Source organism: Diceros bicornis, chromosome 23 (assembly GCF_020826845.1).
Source record: "Diceros bicornis minor isolate mBicDic1 chromosome 23, mDicBic1.mat.cur, whole genome shotgun sequence".
In the NCBI taxonomy this organism is placed as follows: domain Eukaryota; kingdom Metazoa; phylum Chordata; class Mammalia; order Perissodactyla; family Rhinocerotidae; genus Diceros; species Diceros bicornis.
Window position 1 is genome coordinate 6,108,173 of NC_080762.1, and position 21,570 is coordinate 6,129,742.

Below are 21,570 nucleotides of genomic sequence, written 5' to 3' on the forward strand. Positions count from 1 at the left end.
AATCACTGAATAAAGGTAATGTACATACTTTATTTTAATAAATATTGCCTAACTGCCAAATGTAAAAAGTTTTATGACAAAACTGATTGTAGAATGGATTCAGTTTCAAAGTGATACCTACTTCTCTTATACTCCCTTCTGTTTAGATAATGCTGGGCAGAAAAATATAGGCAAAGATTATACGAGAAATAATATAATAAGGAAGGTATAACATAGTATAATCTCTGTGCAAAAGAAAATGTAACTTTAAAATAATACATGTTCATAGAAATGAAAGAAGGGAATATGTATTGAAAATTGTGCAACATGGCTTTTAGAGGAGTTAAGGAAAAATAGAAAACTTTATTTTATGATTCTTCAACAGAAAAAATCATTTACATTTTGCCAAAACTCTTTTACAGATGAAATTAAATAATGGTTTCAAATGTGGGTAAATATGTCTTTAGTTGCAAAATTTCAGAGACAGGCTGTACTTTTTCCTGATAAAAGTCAAGTCCAGTAAGAAGTTCCACATCGCGGACCCGGGCAACGTGTTCTTTCAATCTTTCTTCAATCCATTCGGCTTCCAGTTTATCTTCCTGTAAAAGAAACAAAAGGCTATTTTCTATAGGGTGTGATTTTTCTTTAACAGGAAGATCTTTATTACTTAGAAATCGTCCTTTTTCCTTTTTTTATTGAGGTATACTTGACATACAACATGATACTAGTTTCAGGTGTACAACTTAATTTGATATTCCTGCGGTTTTTATTGCCTTAAATCTTAATTTGATACAGCTAAATTTTCTTGTTTATTAAAAATAAAACTAAAAGTACAAAGTATACTATAACAGATCACCACAAAGTCATAAAGTTTAGCTATTTTTATATTTACTTCAGATAGAAATTTTTTAAAGAAATGAAATCTTACGGATAAAGTTAAGTCCCCAGTGTTCCTCTACTCAGAGCTAATCATTATCATGAGTCCGTGTGAATCCAAACTGTTGTTAAAATTTTACTGCACATCTATATACAATATATGGAATTGATTTATGAGTTTTGAAATTTCTAGAAATGATATTGTAAGTGGCATTCTAGAATTACTTTTTCATTTAATATTATGTTTATAATCTATCCATTGTGACACATCTAGATCTAGTTAAGTCATCTGTTGTTAGCTGTGGTTTGTGGCAGCACAGTTTTCTTCATTGCCATACTGACAGTATTTTGGGCATTATAAATAACACTACAACGGATAACTTGGCCCATGCCTCCTGTGTTCAAGAACATGAGTTTCTAGGACGTACAAATGGAGCTGCTGGGTCGTAGAGTACATGCAACCTTGACTTTACCAGATGTTGTACCTAGCACTCCTCAAAGTGTTTATGCCAGTTTACACTTCCATTGGCAGTGGAGGATAATCCCCATTTCCCTGCATCCTTGTCAAACTGCAGGGTGAAACAGCGTTTATCCCTGTTTAAATTTTATTACCGTGAGAGTTAGTATAGTTGAGCATCTTTTCAGATATTCCTTGGCCATTTGAGTTTTAATAGGTTTTTTACTATATCAAAGTTAGTTCAATAATTTAGAGCCGTGGATTTCTATGAAATTCCTTACTCTTTATTTACTAATTTTCTGATATTCATATAATATTGCTAATTTTCAGTTAAATTTTAAAAAGTAAGAAAGTGTAAAAGTTTGCTTAATTAGAGGAGTGTGTGTTAAAACTCTCATTTGATTTCAGTGCAGTGGTTTACCAGTTTTTTAAATATGCCAGCTTAAAATAAGTGGCTACTGTTGGAGCCAGAGGAAGTATATGGGGAAATTACTCTGTTTCTAACCACTGAGGCATTTCTCTGTGTGCGATTCATGATGTGAGTTAATTTGTTTTTCTTTTTTTTTGAGGAGGACTAGCCCTGAGCTAACATCCAATGCCCACCCTCCCCCCTTTTTTTTTTCTTGAGGAAGAGTGGCCCTGAGCTAACATCCGTGCCCATCTTCCTCTACTTTATATGGGATGCCGCCACAGCATGGCTTGACAAGTGGTGCGTCAGTGCACACCCGGGATCTGAACCTGTGAACCCCAGGCCGCCGAAGCAGAACGCATGCACTTAACTGCTTGCGCCACTGGGCCTGCCCCAGGAGTTAATTTTTTAAACAACAAATATGCTGTGTACTAATTTGAGCTCATATTTCCAAGGAGAATCTAATTCAGTCTTTTTCCCCTGCCTTTACTAATTCATCCATCAGCAGCATTTAGTATTTTTGATCACTTTTTTCATAAAGTTTCCTCCCACTTGGTTTATAATACTCTACTCTCTCCTGGCTTATTTGGTATTCATCCAACTAAATGTTTAGTGAACACCTGACAGTCTTCCCTCTCTTAAAATTGCAATTAAATGATCTTAAAGTAGAACACATAATTGTATGTAGGCAGGGTGATACTCACGCTAGTTAGTACTCAAGCTAGTTAAATCAACGGCAACAACCAATCTGAAGAGAAGCCAGCTGTAGACAACTGCTCTAGCTGGACCAGTGAGTCCCAACAGAACAGCAGCCTTGCATATACACAGTTTTTATGAGCTATATTTAAATACATGCTTTTGGCTGTATATGTAATTGATTTATATACATATATATGATTACATATGTATTAGAACTGATACATAAATAGAAATACTCTACACTGAAAATACAACTCATTTTGTTAGTTTCTTGAGGCAATATCAGTTTCAGTATTTTTCTCCCCAAAGCACGTCCTCATTCACTCTCCTTAACCACCGACAGTCTGCTTGTGGCTGCTACCACACGAATGAAACTGCCTTGTCAAGGATGACCTCACTGAGTGGGTTTTTTTAGACCTTTCTCTTGGTTAATCACCTCTAGGTTCTGAAAGTTCCTCCTCTGTCTCGCATAGCTCTGACTGCTTACCTCTTTGACGACACCTTCTGTTCCCTTAACTGACTCCAGTTTTTTCCATCCTGGGAAGTACAGACATTTCCCGCAGTTCAATCTTTGGAACTCTTCTCTCTGCTTTCTTCCCTTTAGCAATTTTAGTTCACTCCTGTGATTTAAATCCAAATCTATCTCTATGGAACTTCTCTTCAAAGTTCCATACCTGTATTTTTTCCAATACCTGCTGAGTGATTTACAATAACGATAGTCACTGGGACTCATGGCAACATTCTCATTTATCTGACAGGAATTTCACAATACAAAGTTGAGGGAAAAAAGAAAGAGGAAAAGGGGGAAGAAAAGATGGAATGACCAAGGGAAGGAAGAAGGTAAGTAAGGAAATATGAATCTCGTTTCCTAGACCACGTGTGAGGTGGAATTGTGACTCTCTCATTTCTACAACTGGTGCCAGTGTCCTGAAACTCCTTCTGGTGGGAGTACCTCCCCACACCCAGTGATTAGAATACTTAACAGCGCGGAATTTTCATACAACATGACCCTTAAAGCAGGCCAACTATTTCACTGAGTGCTTAAAGCGCAATCACCTGTTCTAATGCTGGTGGACATACTGGCTATTTGCACTTATTAAGGGACAGTTTGTGTATGTAACTGTACTCTCTGGGTGATTTTATTATAGAGGATTTTCTCTGCATATGATTTCACTTCATGTTGACTTTAGAATGTAACTCCATCATAAAATGTGATTTCTTCATAATGGCCATCATTTGCTTACTATTTACTGAGAATTCTTTGGGTTTTATATGAAATATCTCATTTAATCCTCACAATCCTCATGAGGGGAAGTGAATTTTTTTATACAGTTGAGGAAAGTGATATTCAGTTATTTACCCACAGAGGTCAAGTCAGTAACTGAACCCAGGATGTTCAACTCTAATACCCATGCAGGTAAGTTCTATTCTATACTGTTCCTCACATATCCTCCTAGAGAGTCAACTAGTTTCTCAACCTGAAGACCACCAAGAGCAAGTCTGTCCTTTCCAAAACAACTGATTGTCTTATATATTTCCTGGCCAGTCATGACTAAATTTTCAGTCACCTTTGACTCTCTCTCATCCTGCCTCTCCCCACCCTCATATCTAATTGTCAGCCACATCTTATTAACTTCACAGTCTCTTATAATCATAGCTGGGATTAAGTTTGCTTTATACTCATCATATTTTGTCTTGTAATTATCTTTATAGATGTCATATCCTTATTACTATACTGAAAATTGCTTTAAAACCTTGGATAACGTCTGATTCATTAGTGATGATGTCCCACTCAACAGAGATGATGCCCTATTAATTTTGAGATCATCTCTGCTTGGACGATCAGGGAAGGCTTCATTCTGTTTGTACTTTACCTTGAAGTATACGTGGAATTTCTAGCAGATGCAACAAAAGAGCATTCTAGAGGAGAGAAGAGTATGAGCAATGATGCTGAGGTAGGGAAACTCAAGATGGGTTCAAGCAATTTCAAGGACTTCAGTTGACATGGAACTTGGGTCAATAAGATGACCTGAGGGTAAATTGTGAAGAGCCTTAAGCACAGACTAGGAGATTTTTGTTTGTTTGTGTATTCCTATTCAGGGTAGATAATCAAAGTTTGGGGATGAGAAAGTATGTCATAATGAAAAACTAAATTTCAAGGTGAATAAGTTGGTAGTGTACAGAGGTGAAGAGCAGGAGGACAGGAGACAATGAAGCTACTTAAGGTTCATCTTCATAAGTCCTAATAGAAGGTGATAAGGGCCTAGACCAGGGAGAGCAAAGAGTTTCTTCTTTGCACATGCATTCTTTTTTTTTTTTTTTAAAGATTTTATTTATTTATTTTTTTCCCCCCAAAGCCCCAGTAGATAGTTGTATGTCATAGCTGCACATCCTTCCAGTTGCTGTATGTGGGACACGGCCCCAGCATGGCCGGAGAAGCGGTGCGCGCCCGGGATCCAAACCCGGGCTGCCAGCAGCGGAGCGCGTGCACGTAACTGCTAAGCCACGGGGCCGGCCCTGCACATCCATTCTAAACAACCCAAAATGGTTACCTAGCACCTCTGTGATAAAGAACTTTTAATCTTGATTCAGTGGTAAAGAGCACACATTGTTTCAGGTCACCAATGTCTGCCACCGGAAGAGGAAGTGAAGAATGATGGCTTACCCTGGTTTCAACTCAATAAAATTCTGATGAGTAGGAAGAGATTCAACTACACAACATCTGACAGCTTCTTGTTTGCAAACTCTTCCTCACTCTAGGACTATGAGTGACCCACTGTTTAGCCTCTAACCTTTGCCCTCCATCTTCAATCCCTGAAAGACCATTCAAACACTCAAGTTTAAAACCTATCTTCAAGACCCAGCTAGAATGTCACCTTCCCTACCAGGAAGTATTTCTCTTTTGAAATCCTACAGCAATTTTATCTGTCCCTCTTTGTGCCACTTATCTCTTCCTTCTTGCATTTTACTAGGCTTCTAACTGCTAGACTATGAGCCCCTTTCGATAGAATTCACGTCTGATTTATCTGTGTATCTCCCACAGTACATAGTATGACGAAGGCAGTTACATGTTGAACACCTGAAAGAATAGAGGTGAATCCCAATCTGGCCTGGAACCTAAGCTTTAATTTCCAGCCTCTAATAGCCTATGGAATTTTCCACGTGAAAGCCCATTTCTATAAACTTGACATGCCTAAACTTAATTATCCTATCTATCTGCCAAAATAGTTCTCATTCCTAACTTCCCTCTTTCTGTGTTTTTCCTAATTACCCACATTTAAATCTGATTCATCTTTGAGTCTCCCTTTTCATTCGGCTCTTGCATCCAATTAGTTACCAAATCCTCTCCATTCTTCACTCTCTCACTGGAAGATTTTTCCTGATCCTCTCCATCTATTCCAATTCTGCCCATCCTTCAGGGCCCAGCCCTACTCCCACCTCATTTCACGTAACCTTTATTGATTATTCCAGCCAAATGTGTTTTTAATTTGAAACACTAAATCTTTATAAGAGTGTTTAGCAATTAATCCCAACTTTGTGACATCTCTTACTTTTTAATTTTTAAAATAATTCTTATACTATTGGCTGACCCATTTATGTGTCTCTATTTCATTTATCCTCATTTATATATCAAAATTATATATGAACTCCTTGAGGGCAGAGACAATGTATTCCTCCTTGGTGCATTATAAAGAGTTTCTGTCATAATACTGCACATTTAATAGGTACTCAATACATCTGTTGAGTAACTTCAGTAAAACCCAATCACCAAGATACGTATTTTTTCCTATAAAGAACATATATGAAAGTTAAAGTAACTATTTACACATAATTTGCCTTGATCCAAAAAGACTTTGAGGTCTTATCTAATACATGATGTTAAAAAAGGAATGTTACTTGAACTAACTTATTTTGTATATGCATATATATAGATGTAATTAATTGCAGACCTCATGTTTCAAGTTGATGGAGCTTTTATATTTACATAGTCATTCAGGAAACATTAATTTAGTGCCAACTTTGGAACAGAACTTTAACGTTTGTATCCAGAATCAAAATATTAATAAGATGCCACCCTTTCCCTTATTAGTGAGTGTGAATAAAATGTATATAAATAAAATACATAAGATGTGAATATATAAACACATGTTCATGCAGACATATACATGTTTAAATTGATATTAATTACACAGACATCAATAGTCAAAGAAAAAGTTAAAAAATGAGGTCATTTTTAGTACAACTCTACCCATGAAACACCTGAAACATGCACTGTTGTTGTCAGAGCCACTTTTCTGAAAGCCCAATGAGCTCTGACCCATCCTTTTCTTGAGTCCCAGACTCTCCCAGGGCGTACTCACAGGGCAGCTCTCCACGTTGGTGGGGTGGTGAGGGATGATAAAGGGTAGGACATCCAACCACCCCGGGCAGGCGTCAGGGGTGTGGCTCTGATTTTGACAGCTAGTCAGCACCACAAAGTAGTGCGTTGGGATGGGAACACTGGTGTTCACTACATATCTGAAAACACAATTGAAAAGACTGGATGTTAGTATACTTTTGCTTCTAAAGATTAAAAATGTCTTTAAATATTTTTAAAGAAACACCAAGGTAAAAGAAAAGTGAAAGAAAGTAAATAAACAGAAAGTACAAAATCTTATCACATATTTTTTGACTTCAATGAGCCAGAGATTTACAGAAGTCCAAGCTTGGTCATCTTAATATTATAGGAAAATATTAGAATACAAAGAAAAGCAGAGCATGATATGATGCCCTCTGTGTTTCCTAGTTCTATGGACTCCATACTTCACATGACCTTCTCTAACAGAAGAGGGGCTGGGACGGAGCCCTGACTTGGACTCGAGCTGTGCACTTCCACATGTGTACTAATCCTCTCACGTTCCATGACTTACTAAGTCTCCTCTACTTTAACACAGAGGTGATCCTGTGCTACCATCTCCTGTAGACGTGGAGATAAATCCTTGAGTTTCAGATAACAAACATGAAAGTACTTTTAAAAGCTTTAAGTGCACAATAAAGGTAAGTTATTAGAATGAGTCCACTGAAAGGAACATGAGCTGGTATAAGCAGTAACGCATCACTATGATTCAGAACTTCTACACTGACTCAAGCTAGACCGCTTGGGTTCGTATTCTGGCTTTACCACTTATTAGTTGTGGAACATAGACAAGTTACTTAACCCTATCTGTGTCTCCGTTTCCTCATTTGTAAATGGGGGCCAATGGAATCTAACAGGGATGTTTTGTGGATTAAACGAAGCCTATGAAAGTGCTTAGAAAAGTAGCTAGCACGCAGTAGAGTGCTGTCAAAGAGTTTGCTAGAATTATTAAATGGTGAAATGCAGGCTCCATAAACACTGAAATAGGGACAAAGCAAACAGTGTAGGACAAGGCCACACACTTAGTTGTCATAAATGTTACGCTGCAGGAAGGCGCAGGCAGAAATCATTGCTTTTCATAATCTAGGCTTACACAGCACACTTATTTAGTTTGGCCCTACCTACATTTTGATAATAAAGTAAAATAATGGATGACACTTCTAAACCTCTCTATTCCTGTGTGCTGCTTTCAAAGGTAATTCTTAGCAACCTGTTACGACCAGGTTTAGTACAAAGATGTACAGTTTAGTAGGACTAGTTTTCTACATGAAGCCTACACCCTCCCCTGGGAAATACTTTTATGAATCATCCACTATTGGACAATATTATGAATCGTCACTACTTGATTTTTTAATTTATTATATTGCTGGACTAGTTCTATATTTATCAATAGTATAGTGAGTCTTGCCCATCTCCTTAACCTTTACAGAATCACCTTCTTCCTTTGCCCATTAGTTTAGAAATTTTCTGAATAAAAATGTTGCTAAAGCTTTCCTGGACAATTTTTCTTTGCCCATTAGTTTAAATTTTTGCCACGTAAAGTTTTGGCTGAATATTTAGATAGTCTAGTTGAAAATAATCAGATAACATCTCTATAAACATATTGTGTATTGTTTAGAATACTGAGCTTTTGTTTAAAATACCAAAGTTTACCCTCACGATACCCTACTGCTGAATCAAAAAGTCCATTTGGTTTCAAATTACTTACTCTGTAATTTCATTTGGAGCATCAAAATGACCATCATAATTATGATCAAATACTGGTCCACTAACCACATTCACTCCATTTCTTTCCATGGCATGTTTTACAAGAAAAACACTGTGGAAGTAATCCCATATTTCTAAAAATAAAAGAATAAAGTGTTAAAAATATCTACCTCTATTGACCATGGAACTATCTTCTATTATAGACAGGTACATTTAAACAGCATCAAATTCTGCTTTAATAATTGTCAATGGTGATTGGATAATTCTGTAAAACAGTTCATGCAACAAAAATAAATGGCCACATTAATGATAGCTTTTTGTTGTTGATATGGTTGCAGTCTTGAAATTACAGTTAAATATGTCTCCAAATTCCTCCCTAGGGCTGAGTTGCCTTTGGGACCGTGAGTATTAAAAATGGCCAGAACACACACGCTGCCTTATTAATTATGACTCTAGGGACAAACACCTTTCACTTACTTATGATGAGTATCAGTAGAATTTTGTTTTGTGAATAGCTCTTTACAGTTAAATTAGGGTCAAAAGCAACTTATCAAAATTCTAGCAACAAGTCACCCAAAGTTGAAGGTGAAAAGAAATTATGTTAGACATCCTTCCTGTTTCTATATTTAAAACATTAGAACAAAATGACTCAATATCAGGAACAAATTGCAATAAAAGATGTGCTTAGTTTGTAAGTTCATAGAGTCACTTAGGTATTTTTAAATTAATGATCTAAATATGTACTTACTTTTGAATGCTTCATACATAGGAACCAAATTACTTGCAATTAAAGCATCATACTGACTCTGAGAAGTTCCACTGTTTGCTGCAAAACAAATTAAATTTATTAAATCTAGCTATAAGAGAAAATACGACATATTACATAATGGGTAAATTACTATTACATACGAATGTTAATTTATTAGCAGTCTAAACACCAAGATACTAAGTACTCTCCAGTACAGGTCATCAGTAACGCAGGCGGTTTTATGCATTTGATACTGTAGTGGGTTGAATGGTGACCCTCAAAAAGCTGTGTCCAAGTCCTAACCCCCTGTACCTGTGAAGGTGAAGGTAGGAAAACAGGGTCTTTGCAGATGTGATTATGTTAAGGGTCTTGAGATGAGATTATCCTGGATTTAGGCTGGGCTCTAAATCCAAGGACTGGCGTCCTTATAAGGAGAGAGAAGGCTGAGAAGAGGAGAGACTCAGGGGAGACGGCCATGTGAAGACGGAGGCGGAGACTGGAGAGATGCAGCTACAAGCTAAGTGATGCCTGGTTCCCCCAGAAGCTGGAAGAGGTAAAGAAGGATACTCCTCTGGATTCTCTCCTTCAAAGGGAGCATGGCCCTGCTGACACCTTGATTTCAGACTCCTGGCCTCCAGAACTCGGTAAGAATACATTTCTGTTGCTTTAAGCCACCAAGTTTGTGGTAATTTGTTACAGCAGCCCTGGGCAATGCATATAACACCAATATGAATGCAGAGCTATTGAATGTGCACAAAATAGTAAGGCAATTGTAAACAGTTCTTCCGAAATAAAATTTTCTTAAGAAAGTGAGTTTTAACCCAATGAAGACTGCTGACTGATGACACCACAAATGATTGGCTCTGAGGACTCATGGACGTGCCATCAAGCAAGTCCGTGCCATCAAGCAGAGTGAGTGCTGGGCATGTATGCTCTGGAAGCAGACTGCCCGGTTTGGAAGCCCAGCTCCACTGTCTCCCAGCTGAACCACCTGAGCAAAGTGCTCTGTCCTTCTGGGCTTCATTTGTCTCATGGCATCTATTTACTGGAAATATTGTGAGGATTAAAAAGGTACAAGCCCATAAAAGTTTATATTTATACTCCGCTTGGGTATCTTAACTAAGACTTAAATGAAAGGCCAGTGGGTGGGCACCAAAAGGCAGGGACAAACAAGTTGTTCGTGGTTTTTTCCTTAAGCTTTCTCATGCTGTTCACTATCCTCAGATCCCCTATAAGCCTTTTCTACTTTTTAAGCTGAAAGTTGGGAGGACAATCAACATAACATTACCTCCTTTTCAGAGGAAAATAAGAATTAGCTTATAATGGAATTCTAACAAACAGAATTTATAGTGGAGAGTTAGAAGGGAGTTTCATTTTATCCTTAATACTTTTTGAGATAAGCTGTTCAGTTATTAAAAAATTTCATTTCCTTCTTGAGGCAAACATTTATATATCAACCTATATCTTATTGTTTAAGACACAATTTTATATGCCCATTTAAAAAATTCTTTTTTTTTTTTAAATTTTATTTATTTATTTATTTTTTCCCCCAAAGCCCCAGTAGACAGTTGTATGTCATAGCTGCACATCCTTCTAGTTGCTGTATGTGGGACACAGCCTCAGCATGGCCGGAGAAGCGGTGCGTCGGTGCGCGCCTGGGATCCGAACCCGGGCCGCCAGCAGCGGAGTGTGCACACTTAACTGCTAAGCCACGGGGCCGGCCCTAAAAAATTCTATTAATAAAATGTTGCAACTATTTAAGGTTTATCCTAGGGTTTGCGTAAGTTTGGTAGTTCTAATTGACTCTAGATATGTTAATAAGATATATCAGTTTATCTGTCCTAATTCTGTGTTAGGGGCTTAAATTGTTGTGCTACTTGCCTTTCACGCCTTTTTTTTCCCCACTATAAATCTCACAATCTCTAAATTATAAATCTCTAAACTGACCTCTTTGGTCATGACTTTCAGAAAAATGAAGTCAAATATCAGGAGTAACCCCATTCCCAGAAGCTGAAATTGCTGAAAATCTCATGGGTGAGTTAACAAAAATGACATTTACTGCTGAACAGGGAAGAGATTTGAGTTTTAGAGAAATCACACTGGCTTTTGCATGTTCCCAAGAGAGACAGACACTCTCTAAAATGAACTTAAAGTTCATTCAGCTGCTTAATCCACAGTTTAAAATTGGTGAACATACACTGTAGGAGGCCTGAATTCCTGCCTGATTTCCTTTCACAGGCACAGCTGCATTCCCCATGCAGGCCTGAGCTTGGGCAGTAGCCAGAAAAAATGTTTTTTTAGACACTTGTGTCCCTTTCCAAAGAATCTTCCGTTTTAAAATTAAACTTAAACCTGCCGAACTCTCTGAACATCTGGGCCAGATTAGAGCTGATGTGTGGTTCCCACTGCAAAATTTATTAGTCTATATTATAGCTGTGGCACTGCTCTGGGCCGGCCCACAACCACTGGAAGCCTCCTGGGCAGCTCCTTCAGCCCAAGCAGGTAGTTTCGGTGGGGAGCGTATGTTTAAGGCACATGTCCACATCCAGCTGATGAGGGCTTTCTAAGCTGTTAAAAAAGAGTTATACCAACCAGGAGGATAGAGGAAGCCGTGGGAGATATTCTTGTCTGCTGAATAGAAGGAACATTTTTGGCTCTCAGAAGGAGCAACCCTGACATCAGCCCGCAGACAGTCTGGGACAGTGGGAGGAAGAGGAGATGTGTCTCCCTGTTGAAAAAGAGGAAAGAAAAAAAAGAGAAAAGAACGCCCACAGTGTGGCTCACCCATCACCTTATATGGTTTGTAACTTCCCTAGAATGTTTTTTATTTAACCTTTTCCTATTTTCTTAGTGAATCAGGTCTACGCAGCAAGGGAAATGGATGTCTTCAGCAATGTTTTCTTCTGTGGTTCCCTTCTGTTTAGGGACACCAGGAGGGCAAATCAAATACACCTGGGAAAGGAATATTTGCAGAATAAAACCTGAATTGAGAGCAGAGGAATAATGGGAGCTATTGCTAAAAACCAAACTCCTTTTCAGGATATAACTTTTAGGTGGGGATATATGTTGTATTTCAATAAAACTGAAAATAAAATATAAAAAAATTATTTTTAAAATATACGTATGAACTAAGGATATTATTTTTCAGTTGGGCAGGAACTTTTAATCAACCTAAGATTAATTCAAAGTAGCTCTAGTTGTCAAAACTTACTCATTTGGGGATTGAAATAAATGTGTAGCTATGCTTCATTCACCGTGAAACAGAAGAATATATTTTTTTATATTTTATTTGTAACTCCACTTAAAGACTAATACAATAATTTATTCGCTAGCAGGCATCCTATAATTGTGCTGCCTAATCCTAGTATTGCCCAAGGTAATACAGTATTGCATAATTATCATATTTTGATTAGCATATAATCATGAGTAAGTAAACATTTTGCTATTCATTTAATTTTTTCAGAGATTTTGACTTATATGCCTTCTACTGCCCATAATGTATACATTTCTTAATAAAATTTTTTTATAATTTATAAAAAAGAAGACTAAATTAAATTAGGATATCCTTCCTCTATTCACTGCATTGTACTAAAAGCAAAAATTAGCAACAGAGTCTAAAATGTATGCAGTAATCATTTTAAAATATATATGTGTATCAAATCATGTTGTACACCTTAAACTCACACGATGTTATATGTCAATTATATCTTAATAAAGCTGGGAAAAAAGTAAAATGTACAAGATCAATTCACAAAGGAAAAGGCAACTTACATTGTGTGCTATATTCATAGGCAAGAGCATACCACGAGAAGGTATAGAACAGGTAGGAGTTGAAGATGAGGGAAGTCTGGGGAAAGCCAAACAGAGAATGTAGCCGCTAACACACTGCAACAATCCAGTTGGAAAACACTATACAGAAGTCAAGGAGACTTCTCAACTTGACTGAACACATTTATCTCTGCTTCCTTCCAAAATCCCATGAAAAAGACAGTAAAAGAAGATATATAAGGGATGATAAGAAATTTTCAGAAGCTGGAAATCAGATAAACATATTTGTTTACTGCTGTAACATGACTTAACACACCAGCAAACACTGACAACCAAAAGCTTATGGTTAGGGAAAGCACAAAGAAGCTGATTCCTACTGCAGAACCTCAAGGGTAGAAATTGGAGTGTGCTAAAGACAGGGGATATGCGTAGCGCTGGAAAGAAGGGGATAGGCTAAAAGTCTGTAAAAGAGGCTAGAGAGAATGTTTACTCACTGGAGAGGTGGAACCAGAGGGATGATCAGACTAAAGGACACAAGACACACCAGAGAGCAGGCGCACCATATTGAAAGCAATGGGATTCAGTAAAAATCTATATGCTGAGTGGTAAGATTCCCCCCAGTCACACTGCCCCCATGTAGCCTGCCAATCTTATATGCTGGATCACATGAGAAGTGTCCTTTCTTTGGAAAACAAACCAGCCTGAAAACTAGATACTTACAATTGGGAGTCTCCAACAAAATGGCTGGCTCTCATTCTGATCAACCAATAGTGAAGCCTATCAGCTGGCAAGCCCCTGTCATGTAGCTTAGTGTCTGACCCTTAAAATATCAGCTGACAGCCAAGGACCACTAGACATTTTCTGAGGTTGGGGGTAGAAACCAAGAAGAAGAAAACTCGCTCCTCAGACAGATGAGAGTACATATGGCATCCATACAGAAGGATCAGAAAGCAACAGAAAAGGAAACATAACAGAAAGAGCCCTTGGGATTTAAAAATGTAACAGCAGAAATAAAATATTCAGTAAGATCTATAAGATGAAGTTGCACATATCTCTCAAAAAGTAGAATTTAAGACAAGAGATGTAAAAAAGTAGGGAACATATGAAAACATTGGAGGATAAGTCCAGGAAATCTAATGTCCTACTATTTTTGAAGGAAAATTATTTCTAAAATTCTAAAGATAAACCATCAATTAAGTATGTAGACTGAATAAGAATCTTTTGAGACACACAAAGTCTCAAAAACGTATCTTCCCTTCTTCCTTTCTCAGGAAGCTCCTGAGTGGTATAGTCCACCAAAACAAGAAGTGAACCAAGAAATATGAAGATATTTATGTCAGAGGCAGTAAATTAGTTCTCACTATTTATTTCACTCTCCTGGTAGCAGACACTGGAAAACTAAAAACATTTGTTTATATTCTTTAAAAGAATATATCATGGTAAACAGCTATGAACGACCAGGTTTCTTCACTTGGCAGAAGGGCACATAAAGATGTCATAAAATGGGAGAACCAAGAATAGCAACTGCTGACTGAGTCAGCCCCACAGACATCCAGAATATTGTGAGCTGATGTTCCCTACCACATATCTTTATAATTTTACTCTAAAACTTCACGTTTAGAAAGTTTTACTTGAAGAAATGCACAATACATAAATGTAGCCATATATGCATTTTCCATAATGTAAGGAAAACGAAATGCCTGTATTCAACAGCTAAAATTACAAAAATAAAATTATGAAAATGTTAAGGAGGGAAGTTCTGCAGCTGTGGAAGTTGTGCTCAAACAATTTAGTTGGACAAAATGTTGACTGTTTTCTCAAAGTGGCATAGACTTTGGGTTGGGGGAGATGGACCAGGATGGCTTTAGCCAGAAAGTACTAAAAAATGTTACTGTTTTCTGCTAACTGAAATCTTTTTTCTTACATACCAAACTTGAATCCCTAAATAAAAGTGCATCAAGACTAGGAAAGACAGGACGTGGCCTCCTTTACAAACGTGAGATTATGCAATAGCCACTCCTCTAGAAGGATTGAGCGAGATATGGTCACGTCATCTCTGAGTCTTCAGCTCCTGACAGAAGGCATAGAAACAACGCCCCCACCACACACATAAACAGCTTAAATCCTGCCAGCTTTTCAGAGTTCCTTAGAGTTTTTTAAGCCAGGGGATAGAAAGTCAGGAAAACAGTACATAGAACTGAGACACACAGACAAAATCTGAACTCCCTTGCTCTCAAAATTCTTCAAGAGAAGTAGACAATGAGGACAGACAGGAAAGTGAGATTCTTTCATTTATAGTGTGGTATGGGGATAAAATAAAACTTGAACAGGAGATAAAATTATTTTATTGAAGTTATACACTGTCTTTCCTGCAGGCTGAATGTAAAAGCTAAAACTTAAATATTTGCAGATTGGATAGTTACAATCTTGCCTTATGGTAAGCATAACAACTTTATAAATTTTTAATTATTTTTCTGGTCATGTGATTTTTTTCTACAAGGAACAAGATTTCTCATAGTTCAAAAAAAATTTTGCAATACACAATAATGTCTCTAGTTTTTGAAGACTTATAAAGCATGATTGGGTCATAATTTATAATATCAGAGCTAATAAACTTTAGAAACAATAAAGGGTTTTTAAACAATCAGTGGTATGGGAGATATATACATACTTAGATAAAGACAGAGAGGGAGACATATTCAAAGTACGTTAGATTTTCTTCTGTGAAAAAGCCCTTTGATTTCCTATTAAATTTCTGAAGTATATATTCTAAATAATAATTGTAATTCGTGCTTTTATTTTCAATTTTTCACTTAGCAACAGAAAAATACAGTTCACATTTTCCTACTGAGTAGGCCCAGAAGAAAAAACCTACATATAGTTTGATCAACCTTAAGAGTTTCGAAGCAGTTGTTGTAGGACCATGATTTCAAATCACGACTACTTCCTCAGAACTCTTCTGAGATAATAACAACAAAAACAACAATTTAAAAACCCATCTAAACCACAGAAAAACAAAAACTCCATAAAACTTAAAGGCACAAGCCAATTGGGCCCATGCCCCAAAGAGCGCTTATTTAAAGTCTGATTTTTCAAACACAGAGCTGATTTACAACATTTTTATGTGAATCTCAAAACATCCTTGTATGTAATTTTCTTGAACCACAACATAGTAACAGAGTAACTTCTGAATTAGAAAGCAGAAAATTGCTAGAATTCCATCCTGTCACATGGAGAGAGAAATACACAAGTGGTTCTGCGGGATCAGTAAAAGGACAGGGACTTCTGGTGACAAAGAAGCTAGTTTTAAAGCAACAACAAAAAAGAATTGTACTAAATGCCTAGTCTGAGCCCACTTACAATCTCTCTGCCTTTGATTTCCGCTAAAGCTCATACAAATTCAGGAATGCAAGACAGCAGAAGAAAGTATTAAAAATATAAACATTCCCTTAACTCCACACAATCTCTAGTACCTGGACTTTTCAAAATAGAGAAGTGACTCGTAAGACCAGCTTTGAATATACTGCCCCTCTCACAAACAAAAACAAATAGAAATTATTTTAAGGAATAAATAACTTCATATTGCTGTTTATTAGTACTTTCACAGTAGGTTGAAGAAAATCATGAACAACCGAACATTGTGCATATGAAGAAAGCGATGTTGCCATTAACCATATATACCAACTCAGGTGACTGTAACATATTTGCCCACATTGGGAAACAAAATTAGTGCTCCCCCACCACTGACCACAATTAAACCATTGTCAGCAGCAGAGCTGGCTTTCAGGACACACAAAGCTTTAATTAGTAGTGGGGAAATGTGCTTATTTTTCTCCAAAAATCTTGAATTGGAACAAAAAGAGTAAATAAACTGGATACAATCACTTCCTTTCCATAAAAAGAGAAGGAATATCTGTACCCATAGCAAGAACAGTAATAGGTTGAGGTTTGTCATTAGAGTCTTTGGATCTAAAATACTAGGGTTTTCTCTACAAAAACAGCTTCCTGACTATTTACTTCTGGTTGAAAATACTGCTTTGTCGTTAAGTCTTTAAAAATTATGGTTGAGATGAATTCATCCAATGCATTCATTCAATAGGCATTTACTGGGCAACTCTACTGTGCTGGGAATACATTAAATAAAACCACCCCTGCCCTGAAGGAGTATTTGGACTGATTTTTGGCAAATTTTGATTTTTGCTTTAATTTACATTTCCCAGATTGCTAATGAAGGTCAATTGCTTGGCTCATATCCTTTGCCCATTTATTAATTAAGATGCTTGTCATTCTCTTGTTTATTGGTAGAAATGTATTAGCTATTCTGGATCCTAATTACTATTCTAGATATTCATCATTTGTTTCTTACACACAATGTAAATATATTGTCCCATCCATAACTTTGTCTTTTTGTCACACATTAAAGCTAATCTAGTCAAATTAATCAACTGCCTCTGTATTTTTGCTGTTGTTTTTCTTGTGTCCTAAGAAATCCTTCTCTATCCCATGGTCATAAAGATATGCACAAAGGAAAATATGCATTTGCTGTTCACACGTAGGTCTATAAATTCACCAACAATTTAATTTTGTATATGGTGTGAGGCAGGGATCTGATATTTTCTTTCTTATGGTAGCCAAACGTCCCAGTATCATTTATTGAAAAGAAGTTTGCCAGATGCTGAAGAGGGGTGAAGAGGCAAGAGGATTTAAACAACTGGATTCCAACCTCAGTCTGGAGAGATCTGTGATGTAGCTCACCTGTACAGGTAACTCTAGCCTGACTTACTCGAGTGCTAGATCCTTCAGGGAAGAAGTACCTCTTTTTACATTGTGCTCCTGTGCTTACTATAATACACAGCAGACAGTAAAGTATTTGTTAAATATTCAAATAAATACAAAGCCCTTTATAATCTGGTTACCCTCACCTTCGAGGTGCACCCACCATGTCCTTAGGATATACCAAATGAACAGTGTGCCTCTGTACTTCTTGTTGCTTTTCTTTGAAATCTTGTTTTCTCCCTGCCTTATCAGTTGGACAGTTGGCCTGTAAACACTTTCCAATTTCTCCTCCAGGTAAAACACAATGTGTTGCTCTTTTGCACCCACAGGGCACCTATAAATACCTTTAAGCAGTACCTGGGAGACTGTTGTACAAGCCACAGGCCAGTGAGCTCCCTTGGGGATTTCTACTGAAAATCAAAATTCAACTCTCAGAATATTAGAAAACTACAAAGTTTTTCCAGCCTGCATGGATCAATACACATAGGAACTTACTGGTTTGGGGACTGTATATGAGCTCCACAGGGGCATCCTGATAGCTTTTCCAAATCCACTGACATATTCTCTATGGTAAAGGAGACAGTGTTCCTGGTTCTTCTGCATAACCCTGGGCCTCCCAAAGGGCAAATTTAGTTTCTCTGTTGCTGTCACTAAAATAAAAATAACAAAATAAAAATGTTTATAAAATTACCAAATGCTTCTATGCATAATAACTACCATTCTCAGATGGACTGTTATGTGCCAAGTACTCTGATAAATATTTTACACACTTAACCTCTTTTACTTCTTACAACCGTATGAGGTAGGCATTATTATTCATTCTACAGATTACAAAACAAAGGCTTCAATGAGTAATTTAGCCAAACAGCTAACAGGTCACAGGATATATCTGAAGAGATAAAACCTCAAAACCAAAAGTACATACATTATAACAAAGACGACCTATGTTAATAATTGTCATAGGGAAGATACTGGAATTTTATACAAAGTATGTCCTAATGTATTTACTTTTAATTGTCTGCTCCTATAATCTAAAAATCCATCAATTACTGATATTAAAAAACCTGCAGGGTATTCAAGCCATGGAATAACACACAGCAGACTATAAGAAGCTTATCAAACAACCAACATATTTACTGAACTGTAACTGGGTGCCAAGCGCTATTCTAAGTGCACAAAACAGGCCTAGTGAGTTTAATACAGGAACACCTAAAATAAAACCTGTAATAATAACATTGCTATAAATTCTTTCCATGGATTAGCTCCTTAAATCTTTACAACTACATGAGGTGGGTACCATTATTACAGATGAGGAGACCGAGGCACAGAGAGGTTAAGTGATTTGGCCCAGGTTACCCAGCCAGGAAGCAGTAGAGGGAGGACTCACACCCAGGCAGTTGGTCTGCTCACATCTAAGAAAGGGAACAGGGGACTGAGCATGCGGCACGACCATTTCAAGAAATTTGTTTTGTTCCTGGAACCACTGCAACTACCCCACACTTGCTATTGTGGTTATTAGATCTGGGTTTTCTTTGCCTCCTGTATATTGGCAATAAAATCTTTATGTTCAAAAGCCCCTGTGAGCTTCTTTCCAAGAATCCCCAAAAGAGCAGTACTGTGTTTTGTTAGGTCTAAACATCCAAGACTTAACATGTTTTCCACTGACTTACCTTCATCCTGGGTGAGATTCAGCATTTGATTCACACGTTCTAGAGAAGCATCCTGCAAGATGATGTGGGAGGGGCAGAAAGTCAGTCACAGTAATAACACACGTTTTAAACGGTGATCAGGATTATTTCTGCAGTACTCACACGAATGTTTTACTAGTGAACAAAGAAGCCAGACTCATGGAGTTTAAATTCCAATTCTGCCACTTACTCAGAAGTATAGAGAAACTACTCCCCCTGGAATACATTTTTTTTGTGAGAGTTTGTAAAGATAAAACTGATAATGGGGCAAAGCATTCTGACCAGAGCTGGAATCAACGACTAACTTGGGGTGACAACATCCCAGGGCTTCTCAAGCTTTAGAACACATACAACTCACTTGCAGGCCTGTTCACATGCAGCTTCTGATTCAGGGAGCCTGAGCTCAGTGGGGCCTGAGACTCTGGACCTCTCACTAGCTTGCAAGTGGCGCAGATGTTGACCCTGGGACCACACTTTGAATAGCAAAGGGCATTCTTCACAGAGAGGAACTTGGGGTTTGCAATCAGGGAAACCAAGCTCCTGTGACCTTGGACAACCTACCTAACTTCTCTAAGCCCTCCTTATCTCTAAAATGGGAATGAAACACCCACTCTGTAATGTTTATTATTGTTACTTTAAATGGTGGTTCCATGAGGTTACTGGAAGCAGTAGGTAGGAAAACAACACCCTCCCTCAGATTTGATATTTATTGAGTTTTGACTGGACTTTTGTCCCTCAAAGCCTCTTTGGTTGGTTACTTATTTATGTGGTGCAATGTTGTTCTGAGGATTAGCGAGTGTGGAGTTTTGCTGACTCCTTCCTGTGAGGAATAACTCTCACCTGAGGCAGCAGGTTTCTCTTGAGCTCTACAACCACATTTGAACTCAGCCTCAAATGCATCTTGACATTAGTTTTAGCTTGATGGACTCCTGATATCTGGACTTCAATTCCATTCTGAAATTGCAGCCCCACCCATGGCTCCAGTTCTCACAGGTGGGCTTGGTCTTTGCTCTTAAAGCTCCCGTTCTGACCCCTGGCCTTTGGGGGTCCCCTCCCAGCGCTCGAATCTCACCTTCTTGAGAGTCTCCTGGGATCTGAAGTCCTGCTCCTGAACTCAGCCAGGTGCCTGATCCACTAAAAAGGCCTTCCCAATGCTGACTGTCAGTCAGCCTCCACACGCTGCCTGATGGGATTCTTCACTGCTACCCAAAGGAGTACCCCCCACTCTGAAGGCTAGGCTTCTTGCTGGGTAGACTCCACAGCATCTCCCCTCATGGGTGTATCTGACGCTAGACTGCAATCCTGTAGCCTCGCAGCTATTTCTGCTCTAAGTAACCAAGCTTGACCATCTGATTCTTAAGCTGTAAGAGGGATGGTTTATGAGGGAAATCAAAGTGAGCTCCAGGATTCTACTGTTCCGAATGGTTAAGGACAGTTAGCTCACAAGGGAATTAACAACTTCCAAATAGTGCTTCCCAGTTTACAAAGCATATTTACATACTTTTAATCTTATAATGTATTTCTCATTTCCAGATAAGGTTCAGAGAAACCACATACCTTTACTGGGTAAGTATCTGAGCTGAACACAAAGCTGGTTGTTGGCTACCTGGTTATACATTGGTTGTTCCTTTACATTCTTATGGATACATGAAGTTATTACTTATGGCTTTTTTTTCTTTTTTTTGCTGAGGAAGATGCGCCTTGAGCTAACATCTGCGCCAATCTTCCTCTATTTTGTATATGGATTGCCTCAATAGCATGGCTGCCGACGAGTGGTGTAGGTCTGTGCCCAGGAACCGAACCCGGACCACTGCAGCAGAGCACACCAAACTTAACCACTAGGCCACCGGCCTGACGCATTACTTACCCTTTGTAGCTCAGGGCATGAGCAACCTAGATCATCTGTGGGCAACGGAACAGTAAAGTCACAAACAGAAAACTCGGACACTTCCTTGGCATGGGATGGCTCATAAAAAGGCACCTTCAGGAGATGGTTTAAACTGCCATGGGTACCGTTGTTTGGTGCTGGGTGAATGTGTAGAAGATCTGTTTTAAAAAATTTAGAGT

At 38.0% G+C, this 21,570-nt stretch overlaps 1 protein-coding gene across 1 annotated transcript in view; it reads right to left on the bottom strand.

The window, feature by feature from the left end:
- Nucleotides 1-322: 322 nt before the first annotated feature.
- LOC131420370 (ectonucleotide pyrophosphatase/phosphodiesterase family member 3-like) overlaps nt 323-21,570 on the bottom strand; it is a 78,010-nt gene continuing 56,762 nt past the window's right edge. The window contains exons 18-25 of the mRNA XM_058566261.1: nt 21,371-21,549; nt 19,486-19,537; nt 18,311-18,465; nt 11,864-11,999; nt 9,272-9,349; nt 8,525-8,657; nt 6,782-6,938; nt 323-578 (exon numbers count right to left, since the gene is read on the bottom strand). Of these exons, the coding sequence (XP_058422244.1) occupies nt 408-578; nt 6,782-6,938; nt 8,525-8,657; nt 9,272-9,349; nt 11,864-11,999; nt 18,311-18,465; nt 19,486-19,537; nt 21,371-21,549 (1,061 nt within the window). The 3' untranslated portion in view covers nt 323-407. The remainder of the gene's footprint in view (nt 579-6,781; nt 6,939-8,524; nt 8,658-9,271; nt 9,350-11,863; nt 12,000-18,310; nt 18,466-19,485; nt 19,538-21,370; nt 21,550-21,570) is intronic.